The following is a 17,745-nucleotide window of genomic DNA, read 5'->3' as shown; positions in this document are numbered from 1 at the left end:
TGCATCTTCAGGATGCTGGTGGTCCCAGTACGTTTTACAGATGAGCTACAGCTCGGTGTGGTTGTAGCCCAGAGTCGTCCTCAACTCGACGTCTGAGCTCCGACACGTCACAACTTTAATTTCTGCAGAATCATAGATTATTGTTTCAGTCATGTTTGTTTATTTACCCAGCTGGTGTTTATTTTAACACAAACAAAATTCAGCCAGTTGTGTGATGCAAAATAAACATTTTATTTAATCACAACTCAAATATTTGCAACGTTTTTCCTTTAAGTTTCTACAAACAGAATCAATTTATAAGATTTAACAAAACTATTTATTGAACAAACAGAATTTAGGGTTTTAGAAAAACTGCATTAGGTGGAACTAAATGTATTAACTAATATATTTTATATATATTGAGCCAACGTTTATTCCTGTTATTTGTAAAAATTTCCTGGACGTCCGTTGGTTCTCTGGGGATGACTCTCAGCTACCTCACCGAGTTTTGGCTCAAAATCTGTGAAACCGACCGAGTTGTGGCGATTTGAGTTTCCTCAGGTCGACTAGCTGTGGCTGCCATCTTGAACTGGGCTGACTCGTGCGTTAAAGGAGTTTCAATAAAGCCAGTCACTGGTTTGATATTTTGCTAACATGAACAGGTGAGCAAAACCAGTTTCCTTTTCCTTAAAGCCTGAATGATGTCATTGATGAAGCTCTTTAAATTAGTTCTCTGTGGCTCCCCACATCGCCCTTCATTTAAAACTCCACTTTTATTTTTATTTCCTGCAGCTCAGTCGCCCCTATTTTACTTTTCTCGTTTCAAAATATTCAAGTTACAAATGCCATAAACATTTTTAGCCAAAGTCCATGCTCAATAATCCAACAACGTGGAGTCGGGTCTCAACATTGTTGGATTATTGACCAAAGTTTTGCTGATTTCATCATAAGAAGAAACACCATTTCCTATTAATGCTGTGAAGCATTGTGGGAACTGTAGTTCCAAACCCTCTGAAAACCACATTTATCTTCAGTTTCAACACGTTTAATTTTCACACAAAATGATATGAAACATCACAAATCTCAATAAACATGTTATTTAACAATCTGACAAAATATTAAATAAGATGCAGTTTTAATTTTAATAATTAACTTCTGTGAAACTTGTCTGGAGAAAAAGTGACGCTAGTCATGTAAAAAATAAAAACTTACAAGCATCCGAATACATTCATTACCAGTAAATAATTAACAAAACTAATTTCTCATTTAAAAAAAAGAAGCTTGGATTGCACACCGTAAGAGTTTATAAGATTTAAAGCTTCACGATCCAAACCCATAAACAAAGATAACATACGAGTTGTGTTCAAGATGGAAGTACATTTTAAAACTGATCCTGGCTCCAAACAAACAATCCTCCAGATTAAAGAACTTCAAACACCCCCCCCCCCCCCCCGTGAGGTAGGTGAGGCCGAGGCCTCAGCGGCGCCTCAGCAGCGCCTCAGCAGCGCCTCAGCAGCGCCTCAGCAGAGGTAGGTGAGGACCACCTGCTGGATGGGCATCCTGCACACGGGACACATCTTGTTCCTCCTCTTCAGCTTGCGGGCGCACACGTAGCAGGCCATCAGGTGTCCCGTGTTCCCGTGGACGATGCAGCCGTTCTTCGGCCGGGACTGACAGATGAGGCAGGGGTCCAGGCACGAGTCCGGCAGCCGGGACTCGGTCGACACGCTGCGCTCCAGCTCAGGCGGCACCAGCTCCTGGGAGTCGTACGAGGAGTAGGAGGTCGAAGGCTGGGAGTCAGAGCTGAAGAGTTTCTCCTGAGAGGAGGAGGGCTGTGAGGAAACGAGGTCCTCCTGGGAGGCGGGTGGACTTTTGGCTCTTTTTCCATCTGGAACGTCGACTCCGTCGTTGTCCTCCACTTCAGAACCTTCGGGGACATATTCTGGTCAGCACGAGCCGGTCAACAAACAGCCATGCGAGCTAAAAACCTACCTGGAGTTTCTTTGGCAGCCGATTGGTCAGTTGGTTTTGTGGGTGTGGCCTTAGCATTGGAAGTGTTGACTGACGCGTCCCGCAGCCAATCCTGACGGAGAGTCCAACAGCGCTGACAGTTTCTAGGTAGAGGCGGGTTCAACTCGTTGCACTTCTCACAGCACCAGAAGTCCTGGTGAAGGCAGAGCACACTTACACCCGACTGTAGCTGTGCACGTGCGTAGTTACACAGTAGTGTGTAATTGTGTGTTTTTACTCACAGCTGCTGTTATTTCTGTGTCGTCCTCCTCCTCCTCCTCGTAGACGGTGACCTCATACACCTGAGGACAAATTAACAGGTGAGACACTTCCTGTCCTTTAAAGGGGAAGTCTGACAAATAGCAGTTAGCATCCAGGCTAGGCTAACGAGTCCAGTTTATGGTGAATGGACCGCACTTCTACTCAAAGGTGAGTCCAGGTGTGTTTGTGGAGCTCACCTGGTCGTCAGCAGACAGAGAAGAATTGTCTTCGTTATAATCGTCAGAATCGATGGATTCCACCTCGAACTCTACGCTGAAGTTGTCGCTGTCCAAGTCTGAAGGTGCTGTGACCTCTGACCTACCAGACTAAACACACACACACACAGTTAGTGTTATTGACCCATACGTGTGTGTGTGTGTGTGTGTTAGACACTGACCATGCTGTGCGCGTCCGACTGGCTGCTCGTTCTGTCCCGCCCACTCCCCAGTCCACCAATCACGCACCACGACAGGCTGTCGTCAAACGTCAGCGAGTAGCTGTCAGACCTCCTCCTCTTCCTCTCTTCCTCCTCCAAGTTGTCCTCGTCATCCACCTCCGCGCTGTGGGAGGGACCTGCAGAGATCGGGGGGCGGGGCTTATGTCACAACTGCGTTGAGCAGGAAACGGGCGGCGGCGCCTCAGAAGAGAAACTCACCAGGGTCATTACTCCTGCTGCTGCTCCTCCTTCGCCTCCTCCTGTCTGGAGGTGAAGACTCTGTGTTTGTGGCCTGAAACAAATCAGGACTCAGATTAATTCTTATAAACCTCCTAAAATCAGAAGTTTAACCATTTACCGTTTGAACGCTTTAAACTTGGTAAATATCCGAGCCTTGCTGTCATTTGTCTCACCTCTGTCCCTCTGTCCACCTCTGTCCCTCTGTCCACCTCTGTCCCTCTGTCCACCTCTGTCCCTCTGTCCACCTGTGGACTGCGTCCTTCACTTGTGTTGATCGTTGGATCTTAAAAAACAAACAGAGTTCAGTTTTTGTCCATCCTGCTTTAAACAACCCGTTTCCTGAAGTCAGAGCTGATTCATGAAATAAAGATTTTACTTTTCCTCAGGCTGGTCTTGTTGTTTGGTGATTAAACATTTCTTCATGTTTAAACTAAATTGTACGACTACAAACAGTTCAGAGATCGTTCTCCTTCCTTAAGGTTTTATTTTGGACTTCGGCTGTTCGTTCCAGTTTCGGTCTCTGAAGCCGAAACGTGTTCAGCTCTGACCTTTACGTCGTTCAAAAAGGCTCCTGAACTCACAGTTAATAACTTTAATAACAACCTTCTTTAGACGCACGTCTTTTATTTAGTCAGATTTATACTAAAATTCAAACACACCAAACTTCAATTAAATTTTATGAGAGCGTTTCGTTTCAGAGCTGTGAGGAGAGCGGTGCTCTCCAAGGAGTTTCCAAAATGTATCGGAACGTTCTCGGTGTTTCTCGTGAGCTGCGGGCGCTCGCTGTCGACTTGAACGGGTCAAAAGAACCCGGGACCAGTTTCAGTTCCCGTGCAGGCGACTCTCACTGATCAGTTCGTTTTAATGCTCGAGAGACAGAAAACACCGGAGGCTACAACAAAGTCAATATTGAAGAATAATTATTCAGAAACACCTCAAGTAGTTTCAATCATTAACTGAGGGCAGGAAGTCGATTCTGATTAGATTCTGGCTTCAGTAAACGCAGTCGGACCAGAACGGACCAGAACTAAAGTCCAGAGGCAAAGAGGAAGTTTTTAAAAACTTCTGAACACGTCGGAGTAAATACACAAAGTAAAAAGTACGTTTGCTGTAAACGTTCTGACTGACGTGACGTCAGCGAGCAGCTCGACTAAAATCTACCGTTTCTGTTTCCTTCATCATCTGAACAACTTTTAGGTTCTGGAGAGTCAAAGAATGGACGTGGAGCCAAACGGATCTTTGCAGAACAAAACCAACGGAGTTATTTCCTGCCGTCGAGTTTCTGCTCAGTCGACACGTCCTGGGAGAACGTTTGGGTCTTTGCAGCCTTTTAAAAAGGTTTAACCTCCAAACGTTGAAAGTAAAAGCGGCGAGCGGACCCACCTTGATTCTTCACAGCCACGAGGTTCTTGGTGACCATCGCAAACAGAATTCTGAAAAACAGAACCCGTTTTAGTTTTTATGAAAATAAAAAGTTTTTAAAACACATTTTCCTCCGACTCACCGAGGCTCTTTGACGGAGAAGCTGTCGAGTCCCAGGACCCGACCCAAAGCGTCCTGGGCGCAGTGCACGATGTGCTGCTGCTTCTGGTCGTACAGCTGCTTCTGCATGATGTACTGGCCCAGGTAGAACATCACCTGGGAGGAACACCAATGCATCATGGGAAAAAAAGAAGGAAAAACAACAAACCGAACCGTTACTTTGGAGCGTTTTTACTTCGGCTGAATGAGACAATAAACAGAACTTTAAACCGGATCTTTCAGCAGAACTAAAGTTATTTAAGATCTGGGCTCAACCAGCCGAACGCTCAAAGTCTGAGAAACGTTTCAACGTCGGACAAAAATGGAAAATTATCAACAACAAATTTTATTTTCAGTCTTCATGAACTGCTCAGTTTTTTCTAACGGTCTTCTGATATTTCAGACATGAATATTTGTTGAACAATAAGATGACCAAAAGTTTATTTTTGTAAAAACTCCTCGAGTGCTTTAAACTAGAAACTTCACCTCAACGTGAACAAAACCAAGACCGACACATTTCGGCTGCTTTTCAAAGAGGGTTTTTAAATATTTTCCATAAAAGACACAAAGCTTCGTCAAATGTGCTTCAGTAAACTGCCTCCACTTTGTTTTCAGCTACTTTTAGCTTCTAGTTACTCTTCTGCTATGCTTAGCTTTTGGCTATTTTTTCCAATACTTGTAGCTTTTACCTACATTTGTGCTACTTTTAGCTATACAGCTGCTGCTTGTTGCTACCTTTTAGCTACTTCTAACAACCCCTGTGCTACTTTGAGCTACCTCTTTCCTGCTGTTAGCTAGCCTTTTGTTACTTTTAGCTCATTTTCCCCTTTTCTGCTTTAAAACCGAGCCTTGGATTCATAAAACTCAAATGTTTGAGGAGCTTTAGGAGCTCGGCCGACGCCCTCGTACCTCCTTCATGGTGAACACGTCTTTCGTGGCACCGGCGTGTTTCAGTAAGGAGAAGAACTCCACCTTGGGTCGGACCTGGACACAGAGACAAACGTCGAGTCGTGCTGCGAAACGTTACATCCTCACAGAAACGTGAGCTGAAGTCCGGCAGCTCTCACCAGGTTGGTTTCGTTGCTCATGTCCAGTTTTAACTCCTCGTCAGCCGACATGTTGAAGCCGTTTGTTCCTGCAGACATAATCAATAATCAATAATCAATACAGAACCAGGTCGCTCCGAGACGACTCTTCTGATTCCACCAGATGATGAAATCAAACCTGAACTGTTGAAATTAATTATATTTATTTATCAACGACACGATTTAAAATAAAGATTTTTTTAATCTTGCAACACCGCGTCAACATTTCTCTCAGGAAATATTTCAAAGTCCACGCAGAGTTTAGCAGAAATCGTTTATTTAATCAAAGACTGTTTAAACAATTATAACCGTTAATTCTTTTAAAAACAAGATCACCAAATTAAAGTCTAATTTAAGAACTTAAATATATTTAAACGGGTCGGGGTTTTTTTTGTGTGTGTGCCTGTTAGCAAAATATCCCAAGACACAATCACTGAATAAACATAACCGCCACAACCAGTTAACCAGTGTAAAAACTAAAATGGTTCCTGCTCAGTTTTACAGATCTGCTCCAACCTGGTGTGGTAGTAGCTGAGAGTCGTCCCAGAACGGGACGCACGTCTGTCTAAAACTTCAACACCCGTCTGTTAGCAAAATATAGCAAGGCTGTCATGAACCAACGCTGTCCAGCCGCTCGTTCGCCCCACTGTCCAACCATCCGACCATCCGCCCGTCCATCCAGCGATATATACATTTATCCAGTGGTCCATCCATCCGTTTATACAGTTATCCAACCGTCCATCCATTCACACATCTATATATCCGTCCATCCATCCGTTCATCCACCAGACACCATCTCAGGAGTCGGGTTGTGGGGCAGTATGAAGTAATCAACCATGTGTGGTGCTTGACCGAGGTCACATGCAGCGTCTGCAGGACCCTGATCCAAACTGGTGAACACCAACGTCTCCTTGGAGACTGGATTGGAGTAGTTTTGCTCCTACGTGCTGAAAAAGGGTGAGTAGCATAAAAACACTCTGCTCTCTGTCATTAACGGTTGTTAGTGCAGAAAAACTTGTGACTGCAGCCGCCTGGAGTGCGCACGTGTGACCTCACACTTGTGCAGCGTTTCACACCTTCCCCTGAAAATCTCCACCCGAGACCCGGATCAGAAACGTTTGGTTTCAGAGAGAGCGAGGGTCGTTTGTCTTTGGGTCTGGATGCATTCTTTAACAAATGCTCACACTTTCATGAGTTCATTCATCATCATCATCATCATCATCATCATCAGCAGCAGCAGCAGCAGCATCATCATCAGCAGCAGCATCATCATCAGCAGCGCGTTTAACGACGTGTAAATAAAACCAAGTGTCTCTTGGCATTTCTGTTAATTAAATTAACAGTTGAAATATTCTTGTCGTTTTAAAGATTTGATCCCCTTAAACATCACGTCTTCTTATAAAGATTTATTTATTTTTGACCAGCTTCACGATTTATCTACAGAACAATGAAAAATAAAAGTTGTTAAACTGTTTCCTGAACCAAACATTTCCCGTATTAACTGTAGTCTTTAAACTAAACGTTCATTTTCATGATTAAAAAACAAAGTGATCTGGAATTGTTCCAAGTTTTGGGGCTTTTTAAATCTAATACAACATAAAAGCAGCAGCTGTCTGCATCATTTATTAAAGTACTTAAAGTACTTCTAGTTATTTTTCTGTAGATTTAGACTCAGTTTTACTTATTTGGACGTTTATTTGTATTATATTTCTTACAGAAACGTGTTTACAGTTATTTCACTGCCTGCGCAGACATTAAAAGGTTAACGTTCAGGAGCTATGTCTTAGTTTCAAACTGTTTAAAGTTACTTTTCTGAAAGGTTTAGCACTTTTTAAACCTTGAGGAAAACTACTTTTCAAAGAATTTACAGCAAACTGTCAGTTCTGCCTAAAAACGTGACATTTCTAACAAACCTAGAAAACAAAAGTGAAGCAGTAAAACAAGTCTTAAAACATTTAACACATGAAGTGATGTGTAACTGTGCTGCTGGATTACACGCTTACCTTTTCTTGCAGAGTGTCAGCAGCTCATCCTGTGCAACAGAAGCAGATAAAGTGCGTTCAGAGAAGCCGAGCAGAACCGCAGCTCTTATATCCTGCAGACATGTCAGGACTAGACCCGTACCGAGACCAGCCCAGAACCAGGACCAATCAGGACCGGCTGAGGGTTGAGTCAGCAGCAGCTACTGGAACAGCTGATTTAATCTAGTCTGTTGTAGACATGCCGGGACTAGTCCAGGCTGACTCATCCCCAACTCAACAGGTAACCTGGGTTAACTAACCCAGATGAGAATTTTTTTAAATTTGTATTTATTCAAACACAATTTTAGTTTTTTGAGGGATTTTTTGGAGACAAGTAGAAAATAATCACATTCCCAACCTGATCACATGCATTTAATAATTCAATATAAATGATTAAAATAGGACAGAGCAGAATATTCTGACCCAAAGGTTATTCAGTATTGTAAGATTTATTTACATCCCCTCCTTATTTACTACAACTAAATCAATTTAAAGTGCCCAGCTTCTAATATTCAGCTGCGATAATTATCAAAGTTCAAGCTCAATAATCCACGAAACTAAATCCAACAACAGGTGAGTCGGGTCCATTACATTTTAATTAATTTAGTTGGAAACAAAGCTGCTACAATAATATAATTTATCTATAGAGCAGTCGTGTATTTTTGTCAAGATTGTAAAATCAGTTAAAAATATAAAGTGGATTCTTTCAAATTTATACAGTAAAACAACTTTTAAGTGTTTAAATTTAAATTCAAAGGTTCATGATTTGCACAAATATCAGAAAAAAACGCCCAAGATTAATTTAAACCCTAATTCTTTTTATCTTTAGTACGTTCCTTTTAACATAAACATTACACCAACATATTCTGCCAGTTCACAGAATATTGTTCATTATTTTGTAAACAAGATAAACAAAATGTTGCCAGCGACAAGTTTTAAAGACTTAAAAAAGAAAAAAGTACATCAACAATTAATGTTTGGCCTTAAAGGCATTAGTTAACTTCTTAATGATTTATTTAAATTAAAAAAAAAAGGTGTCCCTTCATTTAAATTACTACGTTTACCCTTTAATTAACAAATACATTTATTATGAAATTATATTTTCTTTTATTCATAATAAATAAAATTGTTTTATTTGAAAACTAATTTTTATTCTTTTTAACTGAGCGAGTGAATGAATTTGCAGGCCAGAAAAATAAACTGTAAAAGTGAAAGAATGACGCAGACCTGTCTGGTACCGCTCGGTCCAGTTTCTGGGGGCAGCGGGTCGGAACATGTTGTCCAACACCGACACGTGTAGAAGGCTTGCCCGGACATGTACCGCTTCCCCCCCCCCCCCCTGACTCAGAACCGACCGGGTCGGACTCGGATCGCGTTCAGGCAGAACTTCACAAACGAACGACGCTCCGTTCAAAAGCTAAAAGTTGGCTAATGTTGCTAATCGACGCTAGGCTAATGTCTACCCGCCGCTCCACATTCTTTTAAGTTGCAGCTAAAACAATTTTATTACACCTTGTTAAATTTTAACTAAATTTCACTTTTTATTTTAGCCCAAAAAAATAAACAGCCAACCAACATCAAAACGAAATGTCTAACTTCACAGATGAAAGTCGCAACTCACGGGTCCGTCGATCTCAGCCAGGAAACTCCGAGGCTTTGCGGCCTGCTCTACTAACGCTCCGCTAACTTACATTCCTGCATCAGATACAAAACTCCTTTTCAATTAAAGTTCGAAATTGTTTACTCACCTTTATATGTGTATTAAGGAATATCGAACGAATTCGCTTTTCGTTCACTTAAGACAATAGAAAACTGTTCAGTTGCTTCAGTCTGTGCTGGCTTCTACAAACATCAGCGCCTCCTGCTGGCCGGAAGCGCTCATTAAACCGTTTAGTTACTAATGCGCATGCGTCAAATCAAGCGCCACGCTCCATTCAGTCATTTCCGCTATTCAAAGTTGATGTTCGACTAGTCTTTTCATCCTTTATTTTATATGCTAACATATCAAATTCATTTTGATATTTTACGTTGTGAGAGTAAAATTAATGCATCGCAAAATACTGACTTTACCAAGCATTAATTAGGTCATCCTGAACTATTTCAAATGATGAGGTTGGGATGTTTACCCCCGTAGTTTTACAGATGCATTGATATTTAGGTCTGAAATGCAGGTAGAGGCCGTATACGTACTCCAAATAAAAAAAAAAAGCACTTTTAAATGCACATTTTAAATTTACCCAACTTAAAGCTTCTTTCTCTGCAAATCAGTGTAAACACAAACCAACACATCAAATCACATTTCTTCATCCCATACAGCTGTTCCATGGACACATTTTCAGTCCCTTCAGCCGTTTTCCAAAGGTAAACAAACGCATGCGATAGCTGGCCTCTTTTTAAATTTAATTTAAGCTCACATCTGATGAGAGAAGACAAAAGTCTACATTTTAGAACTTCAGGGTTTTTTAACCTGTCTGACATTTCAATGAGCAGATTTAAATTAATTTTTATTTATGATCAGATCTTTAAATCGTGATTTTTTTTTTTTCAGAACTAACCTAAATTATACAAGAAACAACTTATTTCAAAAGATTGTCTGCTAACATTTATATACTGGAAAGACATTTTCTCAGTACGATGAAATCACGAGGACCCGTTTCAGAATTTTGAAAATTTTTATTTAAAAAAAAAGAAAAATTACCAAACATTTTAGCAAACATTCAAGAGTGTGTGTGTTCATGGCTGCAGTTCGTAGCCCAGCGGGTCGAGACCTCGGTCCAACAGAGCCAGAGACGACTCCCGCAGCTTCTGAAGGAACCTCCTCATCTCCTCTTTGGAGAAAACCTGCAACAAAAACATTTTAATGTACAGTAACCCTGTTTATAACAAGGTTAAGTCGGGTCCTATGGATGGAGTCTTTGTTGAAACATTTCGTCTTTTATCCAAAAGACTTCTTCAGTCCGAGGAGCTGCAACAAACTCAGTCTTGTAAATAAATAAAAAAACCTCAGTGGATCGACCAGTTTGCTGCGGACAGCCAGAACTAGCTATTCATATGTAAAGGAGGACCACCAGTCCAACGATGGATCGTTAGCATCCTAACAATTGGTTGTTAATGCTCTGACGACCGCTTGCTATTCACAGGGGTCTGAGTGATACTAGCAATAACAGCATGTAAGAGGGGGACAGCTGGACACGGAGGCCTCCGCCCGTTTAATGATGGATGTTTCTCGTCACAAAGATGGCCTCCTTCACTTCACGTTTTTTTGTTGCAGCTCCTCAGACTGAAGAAGTCTTTTGAATAAAAGACGAAACATTTTTCAACAAACCGTCCGGAGGACCCGACTCAACCTGGTTAGACTTCTCTACCTGGATTATTGAGCATGCGTCAGGACGTAACCCAGTTTCCCTTTTAACAGACTTGTCATCGTCTCTGAGCAGATTTAACGTCGTGACTTCGTGGCCTTTACCCGGTAGAGGCGGTGCTGGTCCGATGAGATGATGTCAGCAAGCCGCAGCGCCTCCTGGTGTCTGGAGGAGCTCTGCAGGACGCTGAGCAGCAGAAAGGTGAGCCGAGGAAGACACAGGGAGCGCAACGCCGCCATCTGGTGGCTGCGCTCTGTATCGACCTCGGACTCCTGCAAAACAAACAAAAAACTATTTGTTTACTTCTCACATAAACAACAAATAATCACTCTGATGATTCTGGTGCTGCGTTTGCATTTTTGATCAAAACTGCGATTTCCAAATGAGAAAATTCTAGTTTTATTAGTTTCTGCCTGTTTTCAAACTTTTCACACACCGTTTTGTAAAACTTTGTGCTACAACTTGCAAATAGAAAACAGTTTGTACAAAACAAAAGGCACTCATGTAACCGTTTTTGTGCAAGCTCGTTAGCAAAATATCCAACGAACCACTCAGAAAGTACTCAATGGGTGCACACAGACAACCTGATTCAAAATGCCTGCAACAAAAATAACCATCTGGTCAAATTTATTAATGTTTTGGTCAAATTTAATGCAGCTGCAGCTTCAAATCATAACCAACTTCTCTGAACGCAAACAGAGCGAACAAGAGCCGTGTGCACGATAAGGAAAAGGAGCAGTTTCAGAAGAATCACCACTCTGGACCGCCTTTTTATTTCAACTTGGTGCTTAAAGCATCGTCACATGTTGGTCCTGAAGGAGGTGTTTATTCAACGTTTTTGTCATTTCTGCTTTTTATCTGAAAATCTTTTCCAAACCAAAGAGAACAATGTGACTTTGGTCCACTTCTCTTCATTATTTGTACTTTTAAAATCAGGTTTAAACTCTTCCGGTGGTTGGGAGTTAAAAAGCTCAATATGCAAATCTCAACTCACTTTAGAAAACAAGTCATATTCGCGTTAATAAATTTAAATATTTTAGGGTTTTAAGAAAGAGTTTAAACAGTGTTCAGTGTCATACATTTTTAATTTGTCCATACAACATAATACTCTCCCAGATGCTTGAAAAACGGATTTATGCTACCATTATTGAAAGGAGGAGATCCCACGAAGCCTGTCACGATAGCAAATGTTGCTGGGCGATCGTCTCAGAAATGATTGCGATAAACGATAATATTGTTTGAAATTTGACAATAATTACTAATTATTGTCAAATTTAAGAAGAAATGTTGCTTAATTTAAGTGTAGTACCTTTTTTTGACCACTGGATGGAACTGAAGGATGGATAGTGAGGGAGTGAGCAGCGTGTCTCTTTAAGAAAAATGGGAGGGAGTCCCCTTGACGTGACATGGGCTGTCTCTTTTTGGTTCTCAAAATGGCGGACGCTCGGTGTGGTTTGAGCTCTTCAGCATATGTCACACAAAGCTTTTAATAAAAATCAGTAAACAAGTCCTCGGCTTCTTTTTGCAGAGAAAAACAACTTTTTACAAGAAGGCACGGGTTTCAACTGAATTTTGGAGCTTCAACAAGACTGAGATGTGTTCGACACAACGGTACTTCGTCTAGCTATTTAACGGTCACTAATGGTGTGCCACAAGGCTCAGTTTTAGGACCCACTCTTTTTACAATTTATATAAATAATATAGGTCAAAACATTCCTGACGCCACCTTACATCTCTATGCTGATGACACTGTTGTTTATTGCCGAGCTAACAGTGGCCAAGGTTTTCCAGCTTCTACAGTCTGCATTTGACAGTCAGTCAGATTTATATACAATATATAAATATATTTTAAAAAAGAGATCAAACGCTGAATGTTAAATGTTTCTATCACCTGTCTGTTGTCGACCATCCATCCTCCGTCCACGAACAGCAGCACGTTGTAGATTCTTTCCTTCACGTCTTCAGTCAGAACGTCAAGTCGACACGACCAGGCGGTCAGGGCGGCCTGAGACCCAAAACACACAAAAAGTTCTGCTGGTTAGAATCAAGACTTCTCTGCATCGATAACCGCTGCGTTCACGCATTTATAACCTGCTTCGTAGGAGAACTGCTACTAATCTGGATTACAGACACCATGCGGTGAGTTAAGAACCTCGATCCATCCAAAGACCTCTGAATAAGACAGCAAGAACATTTTCGCTCAGTTCTCCTTTAATAGACGTTCCAGCGAGCAGAAACTTCGGTTCTCTACGTTTTCAAGCTGATTGAAATTAAAATGACAAAATCTGAGTTGGACCTTCTGCCTGAATTAAACCGGACCGCGAGCATACCTGGTACTCCTTCTCTCTCATCTCGTTGGCCACCCTCTCTGTGAATTTGGCCTCGGGGGCTGGTACTGGTTTTTGTGGCGCTGAGCTGCTGTGGCTGAACCAGTCAGTGAACGCCTCGTGAGCTTCCTGCAACGAACGCACTCACATCGGTTAATCGTCCCCGACAGGAGAGCAGCTGAGCCGCATCGCGGGTCTGACGGACCAGGTAGGCTCTGATGCACAGGTGCTCTCTGATGGCGTTCTCGTCCTCAGCAAGCAGGGGCGCCGTCTGGCCGACGCTCGTCCACTGGGAGTAAATTTCCTTCATCGAGTCTTCGGGAACTTTAGAGAAAACCGTTTTGGCCGCTTCATTTTTCTGCAGCGCTGAAAGACAAAGATTAAAATCCAGTAAACCTCTAATTTGCATTAAAATGTTTATTAGGAACTCGAACGTACCCAGAAACTTCCTCATGATGGCATTGGACTGCTTCAAAGCCTCAGCTCGGTGGGCGGGGTCAAACAGCAGCCAATCGATGATGTCGATCTTCTTTTGGTCGTCCTATCAGAGAACAGGAACTCAGTTTCATCAGATCTGAAGTTAGCGTGGCCGTTTTTACCACCAAGAGTACTTCATTTTATGATACGTGGTCCTGCAGCTGGGCGATAAACCCAAAATATCCAGTTTTACTTCATGGGACACCAAAAATTATGATGATGCAAACACGGTGTATGAATATGGCGTCCGATACCATCGAGTGGAGATATTAGTGCCTTAAAGGAGGGGCAGACAAGACAGCTGAAGAAATCTGCTGTTTGTGGTAAAAAACAAACCAAATGACTGGTTTTGTACCGGGGTGTCCAAAGTGTGGCCCAGGGGCCATTTGCGGCTAATTGAGTGATTTTGTGCGGCCCGTGACGACAGTCCAGAAAATATGATTTTTACTCTTTAAGAAACAGGTGATATTTATATGAAGTGATGATTTTTAAAGTTCTAACACAAAGTATATTTTTCTTTCTTTAATAAACCACACTTTTATTTATTTTTAGTTTCACGTGAAAAGGAGCCGAAACCTTTACCAACTAAGGAAACTGGACTTTGTTCTGATCGCTACTGGCTGCACTTCTTCGGTGCATCCAGCACTTTTTAAAACTCTCGGGTGAAATTTGAGCTGCGAGGCAACGTTTGCTGTTCGAGGATCTTCCACCGGGTCACATGACCACTTTTTAGTGACGTTCGTCAAAGGGAAGCGAGTCGTGTTGAGCTTTTTGTACCCGAGAATAAACAAACATGTACATGTCAAACACAAGGAAAGAAGAAAAATAAACCTGACGAATCAGAGGAACTGGATAGTTTTTGTTAAAAAGGGAAATGATTGTGAGGGTTTTTATTTTTTGAACTATAATTTAAAACTCCTCTTCCACTAAAATGTTGGCATTCTCCGAGCTAAAGTTCTATTTTTTTTTTTAGCCCCTGGTGGTTTCGGCCCTGGTGTCAAAAAGTTTGGACGCCCCCGGTTTTGTACCTTCGTGGTTCCCGTCTCCAGCGTTTGGCTGTGATGTGTAAAATCCGTGTCGTCTCGTTCTCTGACAGCCTCCACCACCAGCTTCGTTATGGCAGAAACATCCAGACCTGCGTAAACAAACCAAAACATTCAGGATCTGTCGTCTCGACGGCCTCCGGGTTCACCGAGTGGCGTCTCACCAGCTCCGGTGGCGAGCTGCAGGCATCGAGGGCGGAGCTCCGGCTGGGTGACGGTCTCCAGAAAAGCAGCGTACTGAGCGGTGGCGTGATCAGCAGGAAGCTGGCCAACGTAGCTTGCAACAAGATCCGTCTGCTGGTCCCGGATCAGGATCGAGACGTACGCCTTCAGCACATCGACACAAACTTCCTCCTGTGGAGTCGGAAATTTAAACAGATTTTTAGCTTGAATTCGTTTTATTTGAACTCTCGCTGCTGAACAACAATGAAACTACACATAAAATTCAGCGTTACCTTCAAAGCCAAACCCAGAGAGCGGAAAAACAGCAGCAGGTGACTCATGAAACGCAGCAGGTGTGATGGGAGGGGCTTAGAGGCTGCCAGCCAACCAGAAAACTCCTCCATTAAACCTGATCGGAACAAAGAATTTAATTTCATTTTCACGTTTTAAATTAATTTCTGTGAAATGCGGTGAGAACACTGAGCGCCGAAGTCTGCTGACGAAGCCGAGTTGTTAGAGCTAAAAGCACTAGCTAAAAGAAGCTAAGCATGAGCTAAACACTAAGACAAGCTGATTAGCTTAAAGGAAAAAGGAGCAAAATGGATGTACAGTATAAGTTTGTAATCTCAAGATCAAAATCTTAGCTAAATGCTAACTGTAGTAAATGTTATAAAAAGCTAAAGAAAAGCATAATGGTATCTAAAAATAGATAAAGGCTAGCTAGGAGTTAAGTGTCAAAAGGCTGACAATATCTAAAGACTAGCTAAAAGTATCTAGAGGCTAGTTAAAGGTAGCAGAACAGAAGGAAAAAACGAATTAGCTAAAAATAGCAAAAGGCTAAGAAAAGTAGCAAAATGCTTAAAGTTGGTTATTTAAAAGATTAAACGTTACAAAGGGCTAGATAACGGGTAAAAGTAGCAATAAAGTGGTTGAAAAACAAAGTTTTAAACTTAGGTCTTAAAAGGCTAGCTAAAAGTAGCAGAATAGTAGCAAAAAAGCTAAAAGCTGCAGATTGGTAGCTAAAAGGGGGTTCCGCTCTCAAGTAGCAGATTGGCAGCTAAAAGCTTAAAGTAGCAGATAGGCAGCTAAAATTTTAAAGCTGCAAATTGGTGGCTAAATGCTAAAAGTAGCAGATTGCCAGCTAAAAGCTTAAAGTAGCAGATAGGCAGCTAAAAGTTTAAAGCTGCAAATTGGTAGCTTAATGCTAAAAGTAGCAGATTGGTAGCTAAAAGCTAAAAGTAGCAGATTGGCAGCTAAAAGTAGCAGATTGGTAGCTAAAAGCTTAAAGTAGCTGATTGGTAGCTAAAAGCTTTAAGCTGCAGATTGGTAGCTAAAAGCTAAAAGTAGCAGATTGGCAGCTAAAGCTTAAGTTGCAAACAGCTAGCTAAAAAGAGAAAAAGGCTGTCAAAAAGATAAAACAGAACAGCATCTAAAAGCTAAAAGTAGCTAAGAGAGCCAAAGCAGAACCAGCAGCTGAAGCTAATTTCTAGAGCTGAAGCTCCGACAACAGAACAGAAGCTGCAGAAGTATTTAAGTTAAAATGTTGTAAAAATAAAAATGAGGACGATGTGAGAAGAGACTTCAGTTCATGTCCACGAGGTGTTTTACCGTCCAGATCTCCCAGGATGATAAACTTCTGGATGACGTGGAAATGTTCTTTAATCTCATCCAAGACTCTCTGAGCAAAAGCAAAAACAATTATTTATTTTAGGCTCAGCTGTTTGAATTTAATCACAATCCTCACAATCGGCGTGCGGATGACCTTCGACTCGGACGCTTGAAGCTCCTCAAACACTTTTTCCATCGTCCAGCTGAGGAGGAAGACGGAAACGGAGCAATCAGACGATTCAGGAAGTTTCAGAAGGAAGTCGGATCATTCGTTTCATACTTGGCCTCCAGATATTCCCGCGGCAGCGACTCCACTTCCTCGTGGGCCATTCCTGACGACACGAGATGCTTTTCCACCAGCGAGTCGACCATCACTCTGAAGTGCGCCCACACGCAGTCCTCCCACGATTCGCACACGGTCAGGAGCTGGACGGCACCAAGAGACGAAGATCAGCACGGCCGGAGACGAAACCAACACCGCCAACATAAAAACACGTTCACGTTACCGGTCTGAGGTTTCCACTCAGGCTGGCGTAGATCGCTCGCTCGTATCGGTTCAACTGCTCCTAAAACACACAGTTCAGTCACGTCGTTGTTTTTTCACGTTTACGGCGTAAGGCGAGAAGTTTTCTGTACCTCTTCAGCCATCCTCCAGCAGCAGGCCTTCCAGATCCCTCTGTGGGGATTTCCTTCAACAGGCTGCAGCTCTGAGCTACCTGCAGGCAGAAGAACGTTCATTCTGAAGGCGGAGCTTCCCCTTTACCTGACGGGGGGGGCACCCTGCCAAGGAACCACCCGCCCCGCCGTAAAGATCACAGCATGTACAAAATTACAAGTAGCCGAATGGTAACAAAAAAGTTTTGTTCCAGAACAGAAGCAAAACGGTTAACGGGTCAGAAACTGACCAAAAGCTAAAAGCAGCAGAACCAGAGTGAAAAGTTAAGTCGCAGAAAAGAAGCGATATGCTAAATGTAGCTAAATACTAGTTAAAAGTAGCAACGTGCTAGCTAAAAGTAGTTTTAAGCTATTCAAAAGCTGAAAGTGTCAAAAGGCTGTCGAAATGTTAACAGTAGCAAAAAGCTGTCCAAAAGCTACAAGTACCTGAAGGCTAGCTAAAAGTAGAAGAATAGTAGCAAAAAAAGCTAAAAGCAGCAGATGGGTAGCTCAAAGTAGCAGATTGGTGGCTAAAAGCTTAAAGTAGCAGATTGGTGGC

General features: G+C 42.2%; 2 protein-coding genes across 4 annotated transcripts in view; both read right to left on the bottom strand.

The window, feature by feature from the left end:
- Window positions 1-458: 458 nt before the first annotated feature.
- On the bottom strand, window positions 459-9,410 carry mdm2 (MDM2 proto-oncogene). 3 transcript variants are annotated; one of them, XM_037695979.1, is made up of 13 exons: window positions 9,302-9,410; window positions 7,536-7,564; window positions 5,515-5,582; window positions 5,357-5,431; window positions 4,431-4,564; window positions 4,310-4,359; window positions 3,100-3,209; window positions 2,906-2,978; window positions 2,648-2,823; window positions 2,448-2,576; window positions 2,232-2,291; window positions 1,972-2,143; window positions 459-1,906 (listed from the first exon to the last, which is right to left on the bottom strand). In XM_037695979.1, exons 3-13 carry the CDS (start codon window positions 5,563-5,565, stop codon window positions 1,500-1,502), a joined length of 1,437 nt encoding a protein of 478 aa, XP_037551907.1. In that variant the 5' UTR covers window positions 5,566-5,582; window positions 7,536-7,564; window positions 9,302-9,410; the 3' UTR covers window positions 459-1,499. The 3 variants fall into 3 exon arrangements, with proteins under 3 accessions (XP_037551907.1, XP_037551908.1, XP_037551909.1); XM_037695980.1 differs by having other exon boundaries at window positions 3,118-3,209; XM_037695981.1 differs by having other exon boundaries at window positions 3,136-3,209.
- An 874-nt stretch (window positions 9,411-10,284) lies between these two features.
- Window positions 10,285-17,745, bottom strand: part of nup107 (nucleoporin 107) — a 15,099-nt gene continuing 7,638 nt past the window's right edge. Inside the window, exons 14-27 of the mRNA XM_037695990.1 lie at window positions 17,169-17,248; window positions 17,039-17,098; window positions 16,813-16,958; window positions 16,687-16,735; window positions 16,533-16,602; window positions 15,218-15,333; window positions 14,927-15,116; window positions 14,748-14,854; window positions 13,681-13,783; window positions 13,448-13,608; window positions 13,246-13,371; window positions 12,807-12,920; window positions 11,020-11,187; window positions 10,285-10,394 (exon numbers count right to left, since the gene is read on the bottom strand). Coding sequence (XP_037551918.1) covers window positions 10,287-10,394; window positions 11,020-11,187; window positions 12,807-12,920; window positions 13,246-13,371; window positions 13,448-13,608; window positions 13,681-13,783; window positions 14,748-14,854; window positions 14,927-15,116; window positions 15,218-15,333; window positions 16,533-16,602; window positions 16,687-16,735; window positions 16,813-16,958; window positions 17,039-17,098; window positions 17,169-17,248 — 1,598 coding nt within the window. The 3' untranslated portion in view covers window positions 10,285-10,286. The remainder of the gene's footprint in view (window positions 10,395-11,019; window positions 11,188-12,806; window positions 12,921-13,245; window positions 13,372-13,447; window positions 13,609-13,680; window positions 13,784-14,747; window positions 14,855-14,926; window positions 15,117-15,217; window positions 15,334-16,532; window positions 16,603-16,686; window positions 16,736-16,812; window positions 16,959-17,038; window positions 17,099-17,168; window positions 17,249-17,745) is intronic.

Source organism: Nematolebias whitei, chromosome 22, assembly GCF_014905685.2.
Source record: "Nematolebias whitei isolate Nwh7 chromosome 22, NemWhi1, whole genome shotgun sequence".
NCBI lineage: Eukaryota > Metazoa > Chordata > Actinopteri > Cyprinodontiformes > Rivulidae > Nematolebias > Nematolebias whitei.
The sequence above is the reverse complement of the archived record's forward strand: the minus strand, read 5'-3'. Positions and strand labels throughout refer to the sequence as shown.

What these genes read in the sequence shown, in the direction of transcription:
- mdm2 (XM_037695979.1), bottom strand. Translation starts at nt 5,565, where the DNA reads ATGTCGGCTGACGAGGAGTTAAAACTGGACATGAGCAACGAAACCAAC. An exon ending in ACGTGTTCACCATGAAGGAG is followed by an intron (nt 4,565 to 5,356) that starts GTACGAGGGCGT and finishes TGTTCCTCCCAG; the next exon opens with GTGATGTTCTACCTGGGCCA. An exon ending in CAGCAGGAGTAATGACCCTG is followed by an intron (nt 2,824 to 2,905) that starts GTGAGTTTCTCT and finishes CGATCTCTGCAG; the next exon opens with GTCCCTCCCACAGCGCGGAG.